The 17,766-nt window shown below is 44.3% G+C and overlaps 1 protein-coding gene across 1 annotated transcript in view; it reads left to right on the top strand.

Annotated features, from left to right (window-relative positions):
- The first annotated feature begins 955 nt into the window (after positions 1–955).
- LOC132349839 (protein-glutamine gamma-glutamyltransferase E-like) overlaps positions 956–17,766 on the top strand; it is a 31,778-nt gene continuing 14,967 nt past the window's right edge. The window contains exons 1-7 of the mRNA XM_059898670.1: positions 956–969; positions 4,874–5,073; positions 5,418–5,660; positions 6,268–6,386; positions 7,779–7,907; positions 11,116–11,293; positions 11,397–11,532. Of these exons, the coding sequence (XP_059754653.1) occupies positions 956–969; positions 4,874–5,073; positions 5,418–5,660; positions 6,268–6,386; positions 7,779–7,907; positions 11,116–11,293; positions 11,397–11,532 (1,019 nt within the window). The remainder of the gene's footprint in view (positions 970–4,873; positions 5,074–5,417; positions 5,661–6,267; positions 6,387–7,778; positions 7,908–11,115; positions 11,294–11,396; positions 11,533–17,766) is intronic.

Below are 17,766 nucleotides of genomic sequence, written 5' to 3' on the forward strand. Positions count from 1 at the left end.
AATGTAAACCTTTCTTTACTCAGGAGCACCTCTCTTTCTCACTGGTGGCAATGAACGGGGAAGGGGAAGGCCACAAAGGAGCAGGGCCACTTTAATCCAGATATGGTACCCCAGGGGGCAATGAGTACACCCTGGATTATGTTCCTTTGTCCCTTCCGTATCTCCCAAGTATTCTGAAGCTCCTGCCAAATCTTCTGCTTCCTTCCCCAGATGATTTCTTAGCATTCCTCTGGGCTCATTATTCTGGAAAGAGCAGACTTTCTGGGCCCTCAAGTGTTGAGGAAAATGTTGTGAGGTGTGAGAGGTAGTGGAATGAGCACCGGGCTTGGGGTCAGGGAACTCTACTCTAGGCTAGCTCTGGCACCAGACAGCTATGTGATTTTGACCCAGTCATTTAACCTCTCTGGTCCTGTTTCATCTGTTGGAAAACCAGCAGATTGGTCTAAACCAATTTTTAGGTCCTTTCCAGCAGGAAAATTCCAGATTCGATTCCATGATTCTGTGAAGAATGGTTTCTGAGCCACTGAAAGCACTGTCACAAAGTCCATGCATTTTAATGCCATAAGAGAGGCCCTTGGCTACCATTCAGAGCCTATTGACTCAGGCTACATACACTTCTAACAACACCGGTTTCACAAATTCTCAGACCACAGAGATTAGAAGCAGCAAATTAAAAGGGGACGGGATGAGCTTCAAAAGATAGACACCCTGACAGAATCCAGGGCCAACAATGTTCTCAATTCAACAAACACTGATCTCCTTCAAAAATGATAAAAAATGGTTTAAAAAAAAGGTTTGGCACTTAAGAGGGGTAAGCTGGCTCTGTGTTCACCCTGGCAGGCAGGCGGGTGTTCAGTGCCCGGCCACGCCAGTTAGCTGAGCTGCCACGGAATTGTGCACTGCTTTGGGACACTGGGCAACGGCGTGTCCTCGCTTGCCACAGAGGTTACACACGATGCCCTTCCGGCAGTAAGAGCTCAGGTGTCCCTCCTCCCCGCACCTGAAGGGGTGCTCTGTGTACTGTTAACAGCAGTTGACACATAGGAGACTGATGACAAATATGTCACGCTCTTCCTCACCCTCCAGCTCAGAGAAGCCTTGCATGTCCCACGAGCACCCATGAAGGAGCAAGACTCCTTCATGCCGGGGCTCATGCTGGGAGAGGCAGAGATGACCATCTCAGTCACCCCAGGACCTCACCTAGTGCGTGCAAAGTGCCCTTCGTCTCCTTTCGGTGTCTCTGCAGCCAAGGCACCCTGGAGCTCAGTCTTCTTCATCATTTTGCCTGCAGGCAAGCCACTGTGTTCTGGCATGAAAGGGAGACATCTCTACTATTTTTTTGATAGTTAGAATCGTTTTATTTTTCAGGACTTAAGCAAACCTATGTAAACTGGCTGTGTGTACTTTTGCATGTTGATTCATCTTTTTTTTCATACAAATCCTTTTTTAAGTTGAAGTGTAGTTGATTTACAATATTATATTAGTTTCATGTATATAACATAGTGATTCAATATTTTTATAGATTATACTCCACTTAAAGTTACTATAAAATATTGGCTATATTTCCTGTGCTGTACAGTCTATCCTTGGAATGTATTCATTTTACACGTAGTACTTTGTACCTCTTAATCCCCTAACTCTTTCTTGTCCCCCCCACCTCTGACTGGTAACCATAGTTTGTTCCCTCTATCTGTAAATCTGTTTCTGTTTTGTTATATTCATTCATTTCATTTTTTATTTTAGATTCCACATATAAGTGATAATATACAGTATTTGTCTTCTTCTATCTGACTTATTTCACTAAACATAATACCCTTCAGGTCCATCCATGTTGTTGCAAATGGCAGAATTTCATCCTTTTTTATGGCTGAGTAGTATTCTATTGTATATACGTACCACATCTTCTTTATTTATTCATCTGTTGATGAACATTTAGGTTGCTTCCATATCTTTTTATTGTAAATAACGCTGCTGTGAATATTGGGGTTCATGTATCTTTTTGAGTTAGTATTTTTGTATTCTTTAAATATACACCCAAGAGTGGAATTGCTGGTTCATATGGTAACTCTGTTTTTGGTTTTTGAGGAACCTCCGTACTGTTCTCCATAGTGGCTGCAACAATTTACATTCCAAACCAACAGTGTAGGAGGGTTCCCTTTCCTCCACGTCCTTGCCAACTCTTGTTACTTGTGGAGACGCCTCCGTTATTGGCACAAGTATAGCAAACTGTGCATAACCCTTGGCACAGCAAAGAAGGAGGTGGGCCTGTTGGAGGGAAGGCAGAAGCTGGCTATAGATGGGAATCCCTGCCACCGCTCTTTCCTAACCCCTGTGCTTGACTGAGGGCTGTCTGGGGACATAATTGCTGCTCTCAAAGAGTCCATGGTCAAGAATAATAAGCTTCTCCTGGGGAGAAGGCACATATCCTTTAGGGTTTGGGAACGGAGAAGAATCTCCGGGGAGGCTTGTGTGACCTCAGACCACACATTTCTACATCTTTTTTATTTATTTATTTTTAACTTTGGGTTTATTTATTTATTTATGGCTGTGTTGGGTCTTCGTTTCTGTGCGAGGGCTTTCTCTAGTTGCGGCAAGTGGGGGCCACTCTTCATCGCGGTGCGCGGGCCTCTCATTATCATGGCCTCTCTTGTTGTGGAGCACAGGCTCCAGAGGCGCAGGCTCAGTAATTGTGGCTCACGGGCCTAGTTGCTCCGCGGCATGTGGAATCTTCCCAGACCAGGGCTCAAACCCGTGTCCCCTGCATTGGCCGGCAGATTCTCAACCACTGCGCCACCAGGGAAGCCCAGACCACATATTTCTAAGAGCTCTTCTTTTTTCTGAAACGAGACAGTGAGTAAAGCTCTACCGAATCCCATGCACAGAAAGCAGTGAGCACAGTTCATAAGAGGCAGGGGTTTAAAAGGTGGGGACATTGCCCTAAAGAGTCCTAGCTTTTAGCAAACCAGCTCTCTGCAAGTCATGTAGAGCTTGATGTTTGCCAGAGGGTGCCTGAGATCTGAGCTGTTGCCATTCAATGTCTACGTACAGGAGCATTCATCTTCTTCTGTCCCACCTTCCCTCCCTTTGCCTTGCCCTTCATTCAATAGATATTTTTGATTGCATGAATGTTTTAGTTTCCCTGAGTAAGAAAAAGTTAATTTATTCTTTCAATAACCATTTGTTCAATGAATGAATGAACAAGTGGACATTTGAATGAATGAATCTTTAGTACTCCAAGTGGAGGTGAGATCACCTCCTGAGCCCTGCTTCAGCAGCAGCCTTTGGCTCATCACCCCAGAGTCTGCATCCCACTCAAGAGAGTGTCTCTTACGAGCCTCTGCCCATCTCCGGAGTTGCTTGGATGGGAGCCCCCAGCCCCAGGCCCACCCTGGAGCCACGCCCTCCCCGCCTCCCCTTTCTCCTCTGTGCAAAGCCTCTGCTCTAGCCAAATGAGACACCTGATCTCCTGGGCCTCTCTGCCTGGTGTCTGGAATGCACCTGACAAAATTCTCTCTTCCTTCAAGGCCCAGCATTTTCAATGAATTTTTTCTGATACCTATAACTGAAAGTGATTCTTACCTACAACTCCTAGACACCTTTTCTGGGGCAGATTGGATTTACCTCATTCCACCATTCATTCTGACATGTTGTCTTATGCACTCCTGAAGCTCTTTGAGGATTCAAACCACTTTTCATACATTTTCACACCCCAACATTGTGCCTTACATAGTGTCCTATAAATAATATGTATTCTCTATATGTTTATTGAACGAATACCCCATATACACCTTTCCTTATAGACTAAATTTAGAGCTCTAGTCATGATAGTCATTGCATGACATTAGTTTTATGTTTGTTTGTTCATTTATTCCCTCAGTTGTTTGTCTAACTGTCCTAATACAGTAGAGCAATGTGCTAGGCATCAGAATATAAAGTTCAAGAAGGCACATTCTGATGAACACAGACAGACACCTATAAACAAGAGTTGTGCCTGGTGCTGGGATGGGCTACCCCACTCCCATCATAGCCATGGCCACATCATAAAGACAGAGACCACTTTCATTTGCAGAAGAATGGTTGGTGAACATCTCAAATGTAACTCAAAGGAATTAAATATCTCAAAAGGTTTAAATCGGCTAAACTCCTCATATCTCCTGGAATCTTTCTTCTCTGAAACCCTTCTCAGCTTAGCTCCCTCACCTGCACAACCACCTGAGAAGTTTGGGGGTGGATTTTGAGGTGTTAGTCCTCAGGGTCTTATCCAGGGATCTCATGGCCTTAGACCACTCTTGCCAGTGAGCATTTGAAAGACCTTCCAGGCCAGTGATTGCCCAATCTCCAGCCTCGAAATGCTTGTCAGGGTTACACTATCCTCCTCAGCATCAGATGCCCAGGCCAACACCGAGGTGTTGCACATATAAAGTACAGATGACACAGCTAAACTTTTGCTGGGTGTTGGAGTGATAGAAGACACTTGGTATCTGGGAAGACACAAAGGAAAAAGCAAGGAAGCCAAACCAGGGTGGTGGATTCGAGAGAAGTAGGCTCCTCCCAGTTCTACGTGAGCCCCCATCCACAAAGGAAGGAGGATAAAGTGGACAGAATTGGTTACTCAGTTCTCCTGGCTGGTTGGGTGAAGCTACTTCTTTGAGGGCTGAGTGACAGTTGGCCAGGTGGAGAGGGAAGTGGGAATAGTGTGTGCAGAGCTTCAGCAGCCTGAAAAGGCAGATGGGAATAGGTTGTAAAGTGCTTGCTATGCTTGCATTTTAATGTGATTCTTTCTAGAAGATTCTTCCCCAGTGAGCCCTGTCCAAAAGCAGTCTCTTTGGTAACTTACACCTTTTCCCCCACACCACCATCCCTTGCCTCTGAGGATCTCAAGTCTTCTTTTCTGTCTCGCGGCTTTAGAACTCCGGAGTGTCAACTGGCAGACAACCGACAATGGGCAGGCACATCACACAGACAAGTTCTTCAGCCAGGAGCTTATCGTGCGGAGAGGCCAACTCTTCTACATGTCAGTGACCTTACACCGAAGTCTCAGCCATAGAGAAGTGACATTCACAGCTTCCACAGGTACCTGCTCCCTGCTCCCCCAGCCAACACACATCTGAGTAGACCTTGGGGCTGTGCATCCAAGGGATGGTGGTGGTGGTGGCCCCGGGCTTTAGCCCGGCTCTACCATTGACTTGGTGTGACCTTGAGCAAGTTTCTGCCTGTCTCTGAGTCTGAGGGTCACAGTCTTCACATCAAGAGGGATTTGGCCCACATGGTCTCTCCAGCTGCTTCCAGCGCCATAACACAATGCTTCATTGTATGATGTCTCCCAAAGGGCCCCGGCAGTTATATTGGAATTTGGTTTCTCCCCACAGTCTGGCCAACACTACTTGGTTTCCATTGTCCTATGCCTTCTTTTACAGGGCCTTACCCCTCAGAGTCGACCAAGACAAAGGCTGTGTTTCCACTCTCCGACAAGATAAGTGGCACTGGCTGGGGTGCACAACTTATGTACAACAAGAACAATGTTCTGAGCATCTCCATCCTCAGTCCTGCCAATGCACCCATAGGAAGGTACACGCTGAGCATTCAGATCTCCTCCGAGGGCAATTATTCCACTCTGAAACTTGGAACATTCATACTGCTCTTTAACCCCTGGTTGCAAGGTAGGCACCTAGCCACACACACTCCCAGCCATCAGCTAAGCGATGCCCATGGAAAGGAGATGGGGGGAATGATTTTCATGGGCTCAGGTTTGATTAGGGAAAGTTTGTGGAATATGGAAACAACACAGAAGCTAGAAGTCAGAAGCCAGGGGTTTGAGTCCAGCTTTGCCATTTAACCAGCTTTGTGTGTCTGGCAGTCAATCTACCCTTCTAAGCATCAAATTCCTCACCATTAAATGGACGTCCTGCTATTTCTGGAGCTATTGCAGGGATCTCATGAGCTTTTGAAAACTGTATAGTATGGTGTAATGACCACAGCACAATTCTGCAGCGTGGAGATAGCTTGTGCCTGAAGAAGCAAGTGTTTCATTCCCAGGGGTCTCATTTTCAGATTCTCAGGTCATCCCAGCTTCTTTTTCAAGCTCATAGTTCCCATAATGTGAGGTGGAAGCATTATAGCCCAAGGTTTCACTCCTCAGTGGAGGTTGGGTGAAGGGTTGCAGGTGGGGCTTGCTCCAGCCCCCAGGAGGGTACTCAGGACTGAGAGGAGGACTGGTCTCTATAGTCCTCTCTATAACCCCTAATATCTGCTTTTTGTGTCAAACAGCTGATAGTGTCTTTATGAGCAACCATGATGAGAGAGAGGAGTATGTTCAGGAAGATTCTGGCATCATCTTCATGGGAAGAGCAAGTTACATTAGCATGATTGGCTGGAACTATGGACAGGTAAAAAGATCATAAAGCCTGGTGGTAATGTCCCTATCATACCCAAGAAGCTCAGCCGCTGGCCCCACAGATAGGCGGAAGTTCCCAAATCTGTCCATTCGCCTGCCTTCTGTTCATTCAGCCATTCAGAAGGCATTTACTGATGACCTACTATGTGCCAGGTCCCAAGCTGCACACTATGGATACAGGAGATGGATAAGACATATTTCCTGTCTTTGAGGAGGTCACAATCTAGTGGGAAAAACAGACACATAACTAAATTGATGCAATGAAGTGTTATTGGTACCGTGATGCACAAATGAGGATAAGGCCCAGTAGAGACACTTGGGACAATAATGTAGTTTCTGTTATTCATTTTAGGTAAGAATGTGATGAAGCTTCCTTGGTGTGTGCATTCGACCTTTCAAAGGTCCTTCATTAGTATGACATCTGAGTCCACAGATTTCCCAGGTTTGCTCAGCCTAAAAAACATCCAGGGATTCCCTCCACCTTTTCTTTTTTCCAGTAGACAAATGAAGACATTACAATGAAGTGCCTTGGGTGAGGTACCTTGCATGTCCAGCAGGGGGTGGACAGGTGCATTCTCTGCCATGTCCAGACCCCATTCTGTAGTCAGCCAGAGCACATCTGCCATATATTTTATATGTAGAGTTTTATATGTTGGGTTCTGTGTTAAATTTCATTCAAAAAAAAAGTGGGGTGGGGTAGGTAATGGCATAAGGTGCACCCGGGGGTGGAAGGGAAGATATTTTGAAGGGCGAGATCTGGGTGAGCCTCTCTTAGAAAAGAACTTTTGATCAGAAACCTGAAGGAGGCAAAGGAGCCAGATAGATCTCTTGGGGAAGAGAGCCGGAGGTAGAAGGAACTGCACATGCAAAGACCCTAAGGCAAGAAAGAGCTTGGCCTTCTCCATTTGAGAAGCAATGACAAAAATAAGTCTTATTTTGTGAAAATGGCTTCAAATTCCAATTTAATGAGACATTTTATCTTTTTAATCAGTTCCCCCAAAGTCTGAGTAATATGCTCAAGATCAATGTCAGATCTAGATGAAAACTTTGAGATGAGCTCAGTCTGATCCCCTGTTATAAAGATGGACAAATTGAGGCCCAGACAGGCCAAGTGATTGCTCTCAAGTTCATAACAGCGAGGGAGTGCCATTAACTTTAGGGGCCTCAGTGCAAGGCCTTGTGTATAGCAAGAGCTCTGGATGAGTTTGCAGGGTTAAAGCCCAAGTTGGGTGGTTGTTCCTCAGATTCTCTCAGCTCAGGAGGCTGCAGAGTGGAAGGATCTGGGCAGAGCCCATGGTTCTTACCAGTGTAGCCCCCATGCCTTCAATAAGCCGATACTACTTGTCATTTCTTTCATCGTAACATATGGTCCCATTTTGAACAGTTTGAAGAAGGCATTCTGAACATTTGCCTCTCTCTGCTGGATAATAGTCTGAATTTTCGCCGTGACCCTGTTAATGATGTGGCCCGCAGAGACGACCCCCAGTATGTTGGCCGGGTGCTGAGTGCAATGGTGAGTGATGAGAAAACCATAATAACTAGTTATTCCTGTATATCAAACCCAGCTATGGGTTAGGCACAACCACTTACAGCGTTGGTTGACATCTCACAAAATATAGCTGTGGCTGTTACCATCCCCATTTCGCACACACGGAGCCTCTACATTAAAGAACATTCCTGAGACACACAGTGAGTGAGTGGCAAAGGCAGAACTGGACCCAGGCTGCTTGGCTCCAAAGCCCTTTCCACTGTATTGCGAGGCCTTCCTCCAGTGACGAAGGATTTGATCTTTGGGTGTCTGCCAGGACCAGGAGGAGGCAAAGCTGAGAATTTGCTCCATCCCTGGGGCTCCTGGGAAAGGGGGTAAGCTCCTGAGTGAGCCTGAAACGTTAACCTCCTTTGCTCCGACTCATCCCATCCTCAGCACAGAGGGCTCGAGTGCCAGCGGGGAGGGCAGAGGCCAACACAGTCATTGTCTTGACGGGGAAACTGATGCCAGGGCGCTGAAGTGACTCACTCACAGCCTCAGCCTGTGAGTCTGGCCAGAACAAGGCCTCCAACTGCCCGCACAGGGCCTCCTACACTTGCCCAGTCCCTCCACGTGAGAAACCTGTCCCCACCTCCCCAGACATATGCCCACGCGCACTCAGATGCACACATAAGCTGGATGCTGGAGGAATGCACTGCTCTGTAGTCAGTGTGCAGAGAGCACCTCCATCAGAAAGTATCCAAACAAGGGATAGCCTGCTCAAAAGTTACAAAGTAAAAAGCTAAAAGTCAGAGAGTTCTTGAACTTTAACCCTCTGAAACTAAATGATTACTCAGAAGTGTCTTTAACTTTTTTTTTTGATTAATGGACTAGGCATTTCAAGTCAATTTTGAGTTGGGAGAATATCCAAGCTAACAAGCTAGTTACACGGTTAGAAATTTGAATGACCTTCTGACTGCATGATAGATATCGGGGGTCATCAGACAGCACTTCTTAACCCAAACTTCGCAGGACAGCTGTGGGGAGGCCCAGGCAATGTGGAGGCGCTGAGGAAATGGTGGGAACCAAGGCAGCCGGGAAGAGTGCAGAGAGGGAGTGGGGCCTGGGCCAAACCTCGAAAACCAAGTGGCCCAGGAGGGGGTGGATTAAAGCCAATGCCAAGGTCGAGGGAAGCTGGATTCAGGCAATTTAGGAAGCTGAGCCTCCTCAGCTCAGGAGAGGGTAGGGGAGGCAGCTGGCTCCAGTAGTTGCTGACTCACCCCTGCCCTCCAGACAAACCACTTGATCTCAGAGCTGGGTGCCTCAACGATACCTCCCCACTCTCTCTCCAGCCCTCCTGGTTGGGCTGGGCCACGAGCTAATTATGGCCTGTGTGGGGCTTTGAAACCTCGGCTTTCAGTCAGAGATGACCCTGCTGATTACCACTTTGGAGGCTGGTGCACCTGTGACTCAGGAGATGGGGATGGGCCACGCAGTCTTCCATCTTGAAGGAGCCCCATCTGGCCCCATCCTGCTATTCCAGCCCAGACCGTCCTGGAGGGGGTGTGGAGCTCACCCACCACATGGAGGGGCGGTGGAAGGCTGGGTCAGCCTGTCCTGGGCAAGGATCCTTCCGTTTCCAGACTGTTCATCCTCATAGGCCTTGCCCTTGTGGCCCCCACAGAGAGAGGGAGCCATTCTCATTGTAAGGTTGGGATAAATGCTAGTCAAAGTTTCATAAACTCTGAAAACTTGGCCGCTGGAAGACAGCTGAGGGAGTACTTGTTTCTAACGTTCCCTGTGTTGGAAGGTGAAGAATGAAGGCCCAGAGAGGTGAATCGACTCGCCCACAAGCCGTCACCCAGTTGACAAGCAGCCAGGCTGGGCTTGCAACTCGGGTTTCTTCTTCCTCTTTTTTTTTAAATTTTTTACTGGAGTAGGGTTGCTTTACAATGTTATGTTAGTTTCTGCTGTACAGCAAAGTGAATCAGTTATACGTATACATATATCCTCTCTTTTTTAGATTTCCTTCCCATTTAGGTCACCACAGAGCATTGAGTAGAGCTCCCTGTGCTATACAGTAGGTTCTCATTAGTTATCTATTTTATTTTACTTTATTTAAAAAATTTTTTTTAATTGGGGTATAGTTGTTTTACAGTGTTGTGTTAGTTTCTACTGTACAGCAAAATGGAGTTCCCTATGCTATACAGCAGGTTCTTATTAGTTATCTGTTTTATACATAGTAGTGTATATATGTCAATCCCAATCTCCCAATTCATCCCACCACCTCCTTTCCCCCCTTGGTAACCATACATTTGTTCTCTACATCTGTGTCTCTATTTCTGCTTTGCAAATAAGTTCATCTGTACCATTTTTCTAGATTGCACATATAAGCGATAATATACGATATTTGTTTCTCTCTCAGGTTTCTCCTTTTTTCATTCTCTTTTAACTTTTTATCATGGAAAAGTTCAGACTTTCACAAAAGTAGAGGAAAAAGTAAAATGAACTCTTACGTACCCATCACTGGCTTCAGCCATTACCCACTCAAGGCCAGTCTTGTTTCATCTCTGTCCCTTCCTCCACAGATTGTTTGATAAATCCCAGACATTATAACATTTCATCCCTAAATATTTCAATATGAGTCTATAAAAGACTCAGACTAAGAAACTCAGATCTTTTGATTGCTAGTCCAGTGCTCTTTTCATACTGCATCGTGGTTGTGTTACTTATACAAGGATCATGCCTTAAGTTGAGGGAATGAATAAATGAATGAATGAATGAATGAAAAGCAACAGTCCATCTTTATTCTTTCCAAGAAGAAGTTATTTGCTAAAGTTCTAAAATGATCTTTTTAGAAGACCAGGACACCAAAAGAGAGCTTCAAACCATGGGCTTCCAAGTCAGGCAGCAGCAGCACCCCATGAGTTCTGGCCAGAAATTGCCAGCAGGCTGATTTTCTGCCCCTCCCTCGCCACTGACAAGCCACGGAGCCTCAGTTTTCCCTGTGAGCTGCGAATGATATGTGAATTAGGGGCAAACATGGCCTGTTAAGGAAAGCACTTTTAAATTCATATACCGCTTGATACCCTTAGGGGGATCATTATCACAATTATCATCCAAATCACCCAGAAAGACAGAAAATCCACTTGAAGGAGGCTCCCTGTCTTCCTTCCTTGTCTCCTTATCTTGTCCCCTGAACTCTGCATGTCACTCTCTGTGCTGATTTCTTTGGGGTTTTTTTCCTGCCCAGATCAATAGCAATGATGACTATGGTGTGATTGCTGGGAACTGGAGTGGTAACTACACAGGTGGCCAGGACCCAAGGAACTGGAATGGCAGCGTGGATATCCTCAAGAAGTGGCAAATTTCTGGCTTCAGGCCAGTCCGATATGGCCAGTGCTGGGTCTTCGCTGGGACCCTCAACACAGGTATTCTGGGTGTGATGTGCCTTTCCTCGGTGGGCAGCAGTGGGGTACCCCAAGGTACCATCTCCACTGCACCCCGAGTCCTCAGACTGCCCTTGACTTGCAGCGCTGCGGTGTTTGGGGATTCCCTCCCGAGTTATCACCAACTTCAACTCAGCTCATGACACAGACCAAAACCTCAGCGTGGATGTGTACTATGACCCCAGAGGGTGGCCCATGGACAAAGGCAGTGACAGCATATGGTGAGTGTCTGGCCCTTTCCGAGCACCACATCTGAGCAGCTTCTCCCCAGCTCTCCCCAGCTCCAAACAGGAGTTGGGAGGCAAGTACCATGTCAACATATGGTTTAGAGTGGAAATGCTATCACGTCTTGGCCTTTTGGCTAAGATCAAGTGTAAAATGAAAATGCTGAATCTAGCAAGAATCTAGCAAGACCCAAAACAGCTCTTCTCAGAGTTCTGAAAATTCTGATGGTCTACTTTATCTCGCCGCCAGATGAAGGCTGTTATACCAGTGAAAGATATGATTCCTGGGCTCTTCCCTGAATTTGTAGTGCCCACTAGACCCTATGCTACTTTAGAAGATAAACACTGAAACTATTGATTTTCTAGTAATAAATATAGATTTATGTCACTTCAGGCAACCCATATGACTTTTGGGTTTTCTTAGAGAAAAGCGACACATTTTCTCTTATGCATATATACTTTCTGTGTATCTTGGTTGATAGAACAAAATGTTAGCTTATTCTGGATTCCAACTGAAAAAAAAGAAGCTTTATATGTAACTGGGCATATATATTTCTAACCATAAATATGCTATGTGCACACGTATCTATCCACACACATATGTATGTAATATATAATAGATGCCAACTGGAAGTAAGTTATCTAAAACTTATAGACATATATTCATAACTTTGTATAGCTGCATATATACATAAAATAGGTATTGTTACAGCTATTTAGGATTATACCATATGCCAAGTTATTACCAGATGGCAACTGAAAATAATTATGTCTATATCTGTATATACACACAGATATCTATGTGTCTATGTATATAAAGTACTACATGCATGTCAATAATCCATTGTTTGAATCCATTTCAAAGGCTGTACACACACATAATCCCTCACATGCATATACTTGTCTAGATAACCTGATAACAGATGCCATCTTATTTCCAGATGTTCAATTCTGAAATGGTCTATAAAAAAATTCTTTATTATTTATTATTCCCAGAATAAGTAGATCCAACTTTACTGAAATGTACTCAGGGTAACTAATAAAGTCAAAGGAATATTAAAATTAACAGAAAAAGCTTTTAAAACAAATAAACAACACCCCACACCAATAATGGCACTGAGTAGTGTAAGCATCCCCTCGCCTCTGAAGGGAGGGAGGAGTATGAATTCACTCAAGGTCACATGGATTCTAGGGTTTAATGGGGAAGAGAAAGCTTATTTCAGATGTTCTTTCTTAATCTGCCCATACACAACGTTTCCCTCTAGTGGCACGGCTACTTACAGAGAGGTTTTTTTCCCCAGCTTCTCATAAATGAAGGTCTTTTCTTCTCCCTGTTTTTTTCTTTTGTTACTGTGTCCAAAATCCCACTGTAACCTGTTCTGATCCTTGGGGCAATGCCATTCCTGACTTTGGTTTCCTTCACAAAAGGAGATGCTTGGTTCAACAAATGACTGATTTGGGGAAGGGGAGGTCCCCTTTGGCGTAACCCTTCTGTGATCAGCCTGCACACTAGCAACTGCAGAGAGACCAGAATGCTTAAGGCTCAGTCCCTCCACTGAGAGCACATCTGGTGCTGCTAGGAGATAAGGAGTGGGGAGGCCATGAGTAGAAGCTATTTAGCAACGTGGGATGGCGTGGGGTATGCCAGGTGCATGATTCAGACAGTAAGCACTGTGGGAATTCAGGGAGGGAGCCATCAAGGAAGACTTCCTGGGAACAGGAAGGTGGGGCCTTTAAGCTGAATTTGTAATTAGCCCTGAGATCTCTTGGTTCCTGGTTCATGCTACCACTCCACATTAGCTTCATAATTCATTCCAAATATAATCACCTTGGGGCAAGTCTGGGCCTGTGGAGACATTCCAGGGTGTCTCCACTGTCATTTCTGTTGGCCTCATTGCAGGGTGTTGGGCCCTAAAGCTGTGATTTTTCCTGGGAGTCTCATCCCCCCTCATCAGAACCCTCCTCAGAAAGCAGTGAGAGCTGTGAGTCCCTCCCCATCCTCCTCCCTACCAGCTGTGGGTGGGGAACCAGCACTGGGTGGTGTGCGGACAGGGAGTCCTGAACCCTAGTTCCAGCCCCACTACCATCTGGCTCTAGAACTTGTGAAAGCCACTTCATGTTTCTGGTCCCCAATTTCCCCAGCAGTGAAATATAAAGGTTGGCCTGAAACTAGATGTTCACTTAAGTCTCTTTAATTTTTTATTCTCTGAAGCTTCAGCTTGCCCCACTTTTTATGTAAGAGCTACCCCTCCCAAGGGAGCTATCGCATCCCTTCAACATGGTTCCCACCAGGGGGTAGTGGGGGAGCTATCCCACGAGTCATTTTCTGCATAGAGTGGAATTACTAACCTATTATTAAAAGGACAGTTTGGGTTTGAACAGAAATCCTTCCAACTGAATCTTTGTATGTTGCAAATGTTAAAAGATTTTAGAACCTTGTCCAGATTTGCTTAAAGTAATAGAATGTAAGGATCAAGTGAGGTTAAGCATCTGAAAGTGCTTAATAATAATAACAGCAGCAACTAATAATTTGCTGAGCAATTGTTGTGTTCCAGGTAATGTTCTGAGTGCTTGCATGTACTCTTCAGAAACAATGAAGTAGGTACTATTACGAACACCCCATTTTACAGCTGAGGAACCTGAGACACAGAGTCATTCACCCAAGGGCAGGTAACTAGAAAATGGTGGAGCTGGGATTCGAACCCAAACTATGAAGCACCAGAGAGATGCCAAAGAATGGTATCACTATTCCTGACTGATGTTTGAGGATTCTGACCACTTACTTTGAGATTTTCCAGAAAAGGAGTGGCTGGACACCAACCAGGTGGCAAAGCTGGGTTCTTAGTTTCACACTTAGGCAGCAAATGCAACTTTTCTATGATACTAGATGCTGTCTCAGGAGCTCAGTGGGGAGAAACAACTTGCCCAAAGTCAAACTGAAATAGCATCCAAGTTGGAGGTGGACCTAGGTGTCTGTCAACAGGACTCTCCCCAGTCAAAGAACATTAGAGCTGGAAGGGATCTTAGTGAGAGACCTACTCATTTCATAAATGAGAAAACAGAGGCCCAGGGAGAAGCACCGGTAAACAGCTGGAGACATTCGGATGCTCTAAATAAGTGTTTAACTTTACATAAATTCCTTAACTTTTCTGTACCTCAGTTTCCCATCTGTAAAATGAAGGGCTAGGTCGGGGACCTCAACAATTTCTTCTAGATCTTTCTTTGAATCACATTACAGCATCCAGTGTGGTCCATTTTCTTCTAAGCCATTCTGCTCATGACAGTGGTTGGACTTAAAAGGCACAAGGCTCTGGAGTTTTCACTTCTTCGGAGTCAGGACACTCTGGGGGAAGCTTCTTTAATATGGTTCCCTTCTACGCCACTGTAAAGGAGGTTTCTGAGACCTGCAACCAAATGATTTGGAACAGTTAGGCCAAGGTTATCTTTATCTTGACATTTCTGGCTCGTTTTCTTATTTCATTCAACTTGATTCCCCAGTTTCTCGAGTCACAGACTTGACTCTATTTGTAGCCTTTTGTAGAGCTCCGAGGTGGAAGGCAGATGGAGATTTCCCAGCCCTGTGGTCAGGGAGGTGGAGTCGGTCAGTTCTGGACAAGAACTGTCAGAACCCATACCCCCCACTCGAGCCCTGGCTCCTAATGCATCTCTCCATGGCCACCAGCCTCCACTAATACTTAGCTAGTCCCCAACATAACTGGAGCAGCTTGCTCAGACCCACAGCAAGGAAACCAAGGCTGCAAGAGTGTCCAGGTTCCAGAACAACTCAATTCAGTGAGCATGATGTAAGTACTGCATGCCAGACCCTGCACTGGGCACAGGGCACCAAGAGGAGTGAGATACAGGAATCTCGCTAGAGGAGTTCCTAGCTGCATGAGAAGCTGGGTGATTACGGAGCAGATGTCAAATAACTGAATCATGCAAGATGCAGAGATAGCACAGAGGTAAGGTTGGCACCCTCTGAGTATGTTAGGAAAAGATTTTCTGAAGGAGGTGGTATCTGAACTGCATTTGGAAGGACAAATAGGCAGAATGGGTAGGGATTTGGGTCACTTTCTAGAGAGGGTCTCCTGACCCCATGAATTCAGAGGTAAGCATAACTCAGTTGCTGTCTCTAGGGGCAGTGGTTTATAAACTTCAAAGGTCGCATTAGAACTGATTTGAGTGGAGGGAGCTGGGAGGGGCGGGAATCTGCATCTTTTTAAATAAATGCCTCAGTCTGTCCTTTTCTTAAACTCCTACTCCTGAAACACTCGAGACAGGAGCAGAGTCCAAGGTTGGGAGGTGGGAAAGAACGTGGCACACAACCAGAAACAAACCTGATGGTGCATTTGAAAGGCACATACATCCCAAGTAACTGTGAGCAAAGTGCTGGCTTTCAAATGATGGAGGGACCAGGATGAACTTGTTATCTGCTTTGTCTTAAATTCCTGCCTTGCATTTAAGTATTCAAACGTAGCTACTTACCAATCTATGTTAACCAACCCGCCCTTATCTAGAGCTCTCTGCCAGGGATGAGATGAATGTGAAACGTGGTGTTCTCCCTGTTTCCTCATCCTCTCTTTCTCCTTTCACCCTTCTAGGGTCATCTTCCCACACTCCTGCTTTCTCCTGGGTGAATTCTAACCAATCTTAAGGACCTATTCAAAAAGGCATTTTGTGGGGCTGCCTGGAGATAATTTTTATGATGACTTTTTTTTCACAATTATAGGAAATCTCAGAAATATGTAAAGAAGTAAAAATCATCTGTAATCCTATTGTTCACATACTTTAAATATTTGATAGTTTTCTATCCAATCTTTTCTTTATTCGTTGTTGTTTTTATAGAATTGGGATCATACATTTTACAAAGGCATGGGTAAAAGACGGAGCATATGATAGACACATCCTACTTTTCCCCACACCTGGAAACCAACTACTTCATAGTCTTAAATCATGTGTTTTTGACTAAACATGATATTATGAACATTTTCACAATGTCATTAAATAATCTTCAAAAAATAAGATTTTAAAAGTATCATATTCCATTGAATGGTTAAACCATTATCTCTTTTCCTGCTATAAACTATCTCCTATTCCCTATGTTACCTATCCCCTTTTTTTCCTACTGTAAATAACACAGTAACGAGCATTGTTATATGTAAATCTTGAGCACGTCTGTGATTAGTCCCTTAAGAAAGATTCCTAGTAATGGTATATCCTGGGTTAAAGGGAATGGACATTTTAAAAGCATCTAGTGCTGTAGCCTTCCAGAAATTTTGTAATGATCTATGTTTCTTTACAGTAGTGAGAGTATGTGCTCTTCCCACTCATATCATTGGTTGGTATTATTTATCATTATCTGTTTGTTTACCCCTTATGACCTTATTCCTTCTGTCTTGTTTTGGAGCTGACTTTTTAGCTCTCCCCTTGTTCTCTGAAGGATGTAGCAGGGTCACAGTGCACCTGATAAGTACTTAGGGAACACTTCTAACTCCTCTGACAACTGTATAGTGTAGAACTCCCAGTGTGGTCCCCATAGGAAGTCTTGCAGGTTTCATTTTACAACATGCAAAACAAAAACAATCTTTTCCTGATTATAAAACAATAAAAAAATAAATTAGTGAGAGTAATAGTAATATAGCTACCCAAAGAAAAACAATAACAACATTTTGAGATAGATCCTTCCAGACATTTCATTCTGTTTATGTGCATTGAGTGTTAATTACCCAAATGGGACCAAGTTAACAGTCTATTTTATAATTTTTAATATCTTTCTTGTCAATAAATTAAAATTTAGAGGGACAGTATAGTTTAGTAGTTAAAAGCATGGACCCTGCAGCCCTCTGCCTGTGTTAAAATCCCACTCTGCCTATTTACTCACTTTGAGACCTTGAACAAGTCACTTAACTTCTCTGTGCCTCAGTTTCTAGAACTGTCAAAAGGAGATAATAATTATTCCTATTTTATATGAGCATTGTGAAGATTAAATGAGTTGATATATAAGACAGTTAAAAAACTTAATAATTTTCTGTGTTGACACAACTGTATTAGCTATTAGTGTTTATATAATATACATATTTTTAAATATCTAATTTGTAATTATAGAATTACAGAAGTAATAAGTAATTTTCATTATAGAATATGAAAACATTACAGAAATAAATAACGTACAACTTAGTTCATATGCACCAAAATCTGTCCATGAGCACAATATATACACCAAACCATTAT

Source organism: Balaenoptera ricei, chromosome 15 (assembly GCF_028023285.1).
Source record: "Balaenoptera ricei isolate mBalRic1 chromosome 15, mBalRic1.hap2, whole genome shotgun sequence".
Classification (NCBI taxonomy): domain Eukaryota; kingdom Metazoa; phylum Chordata; class Mammalia; order Artiodactyla; family Balaenopteridae; genus Balaenoptera; species Balaenoptera ricei.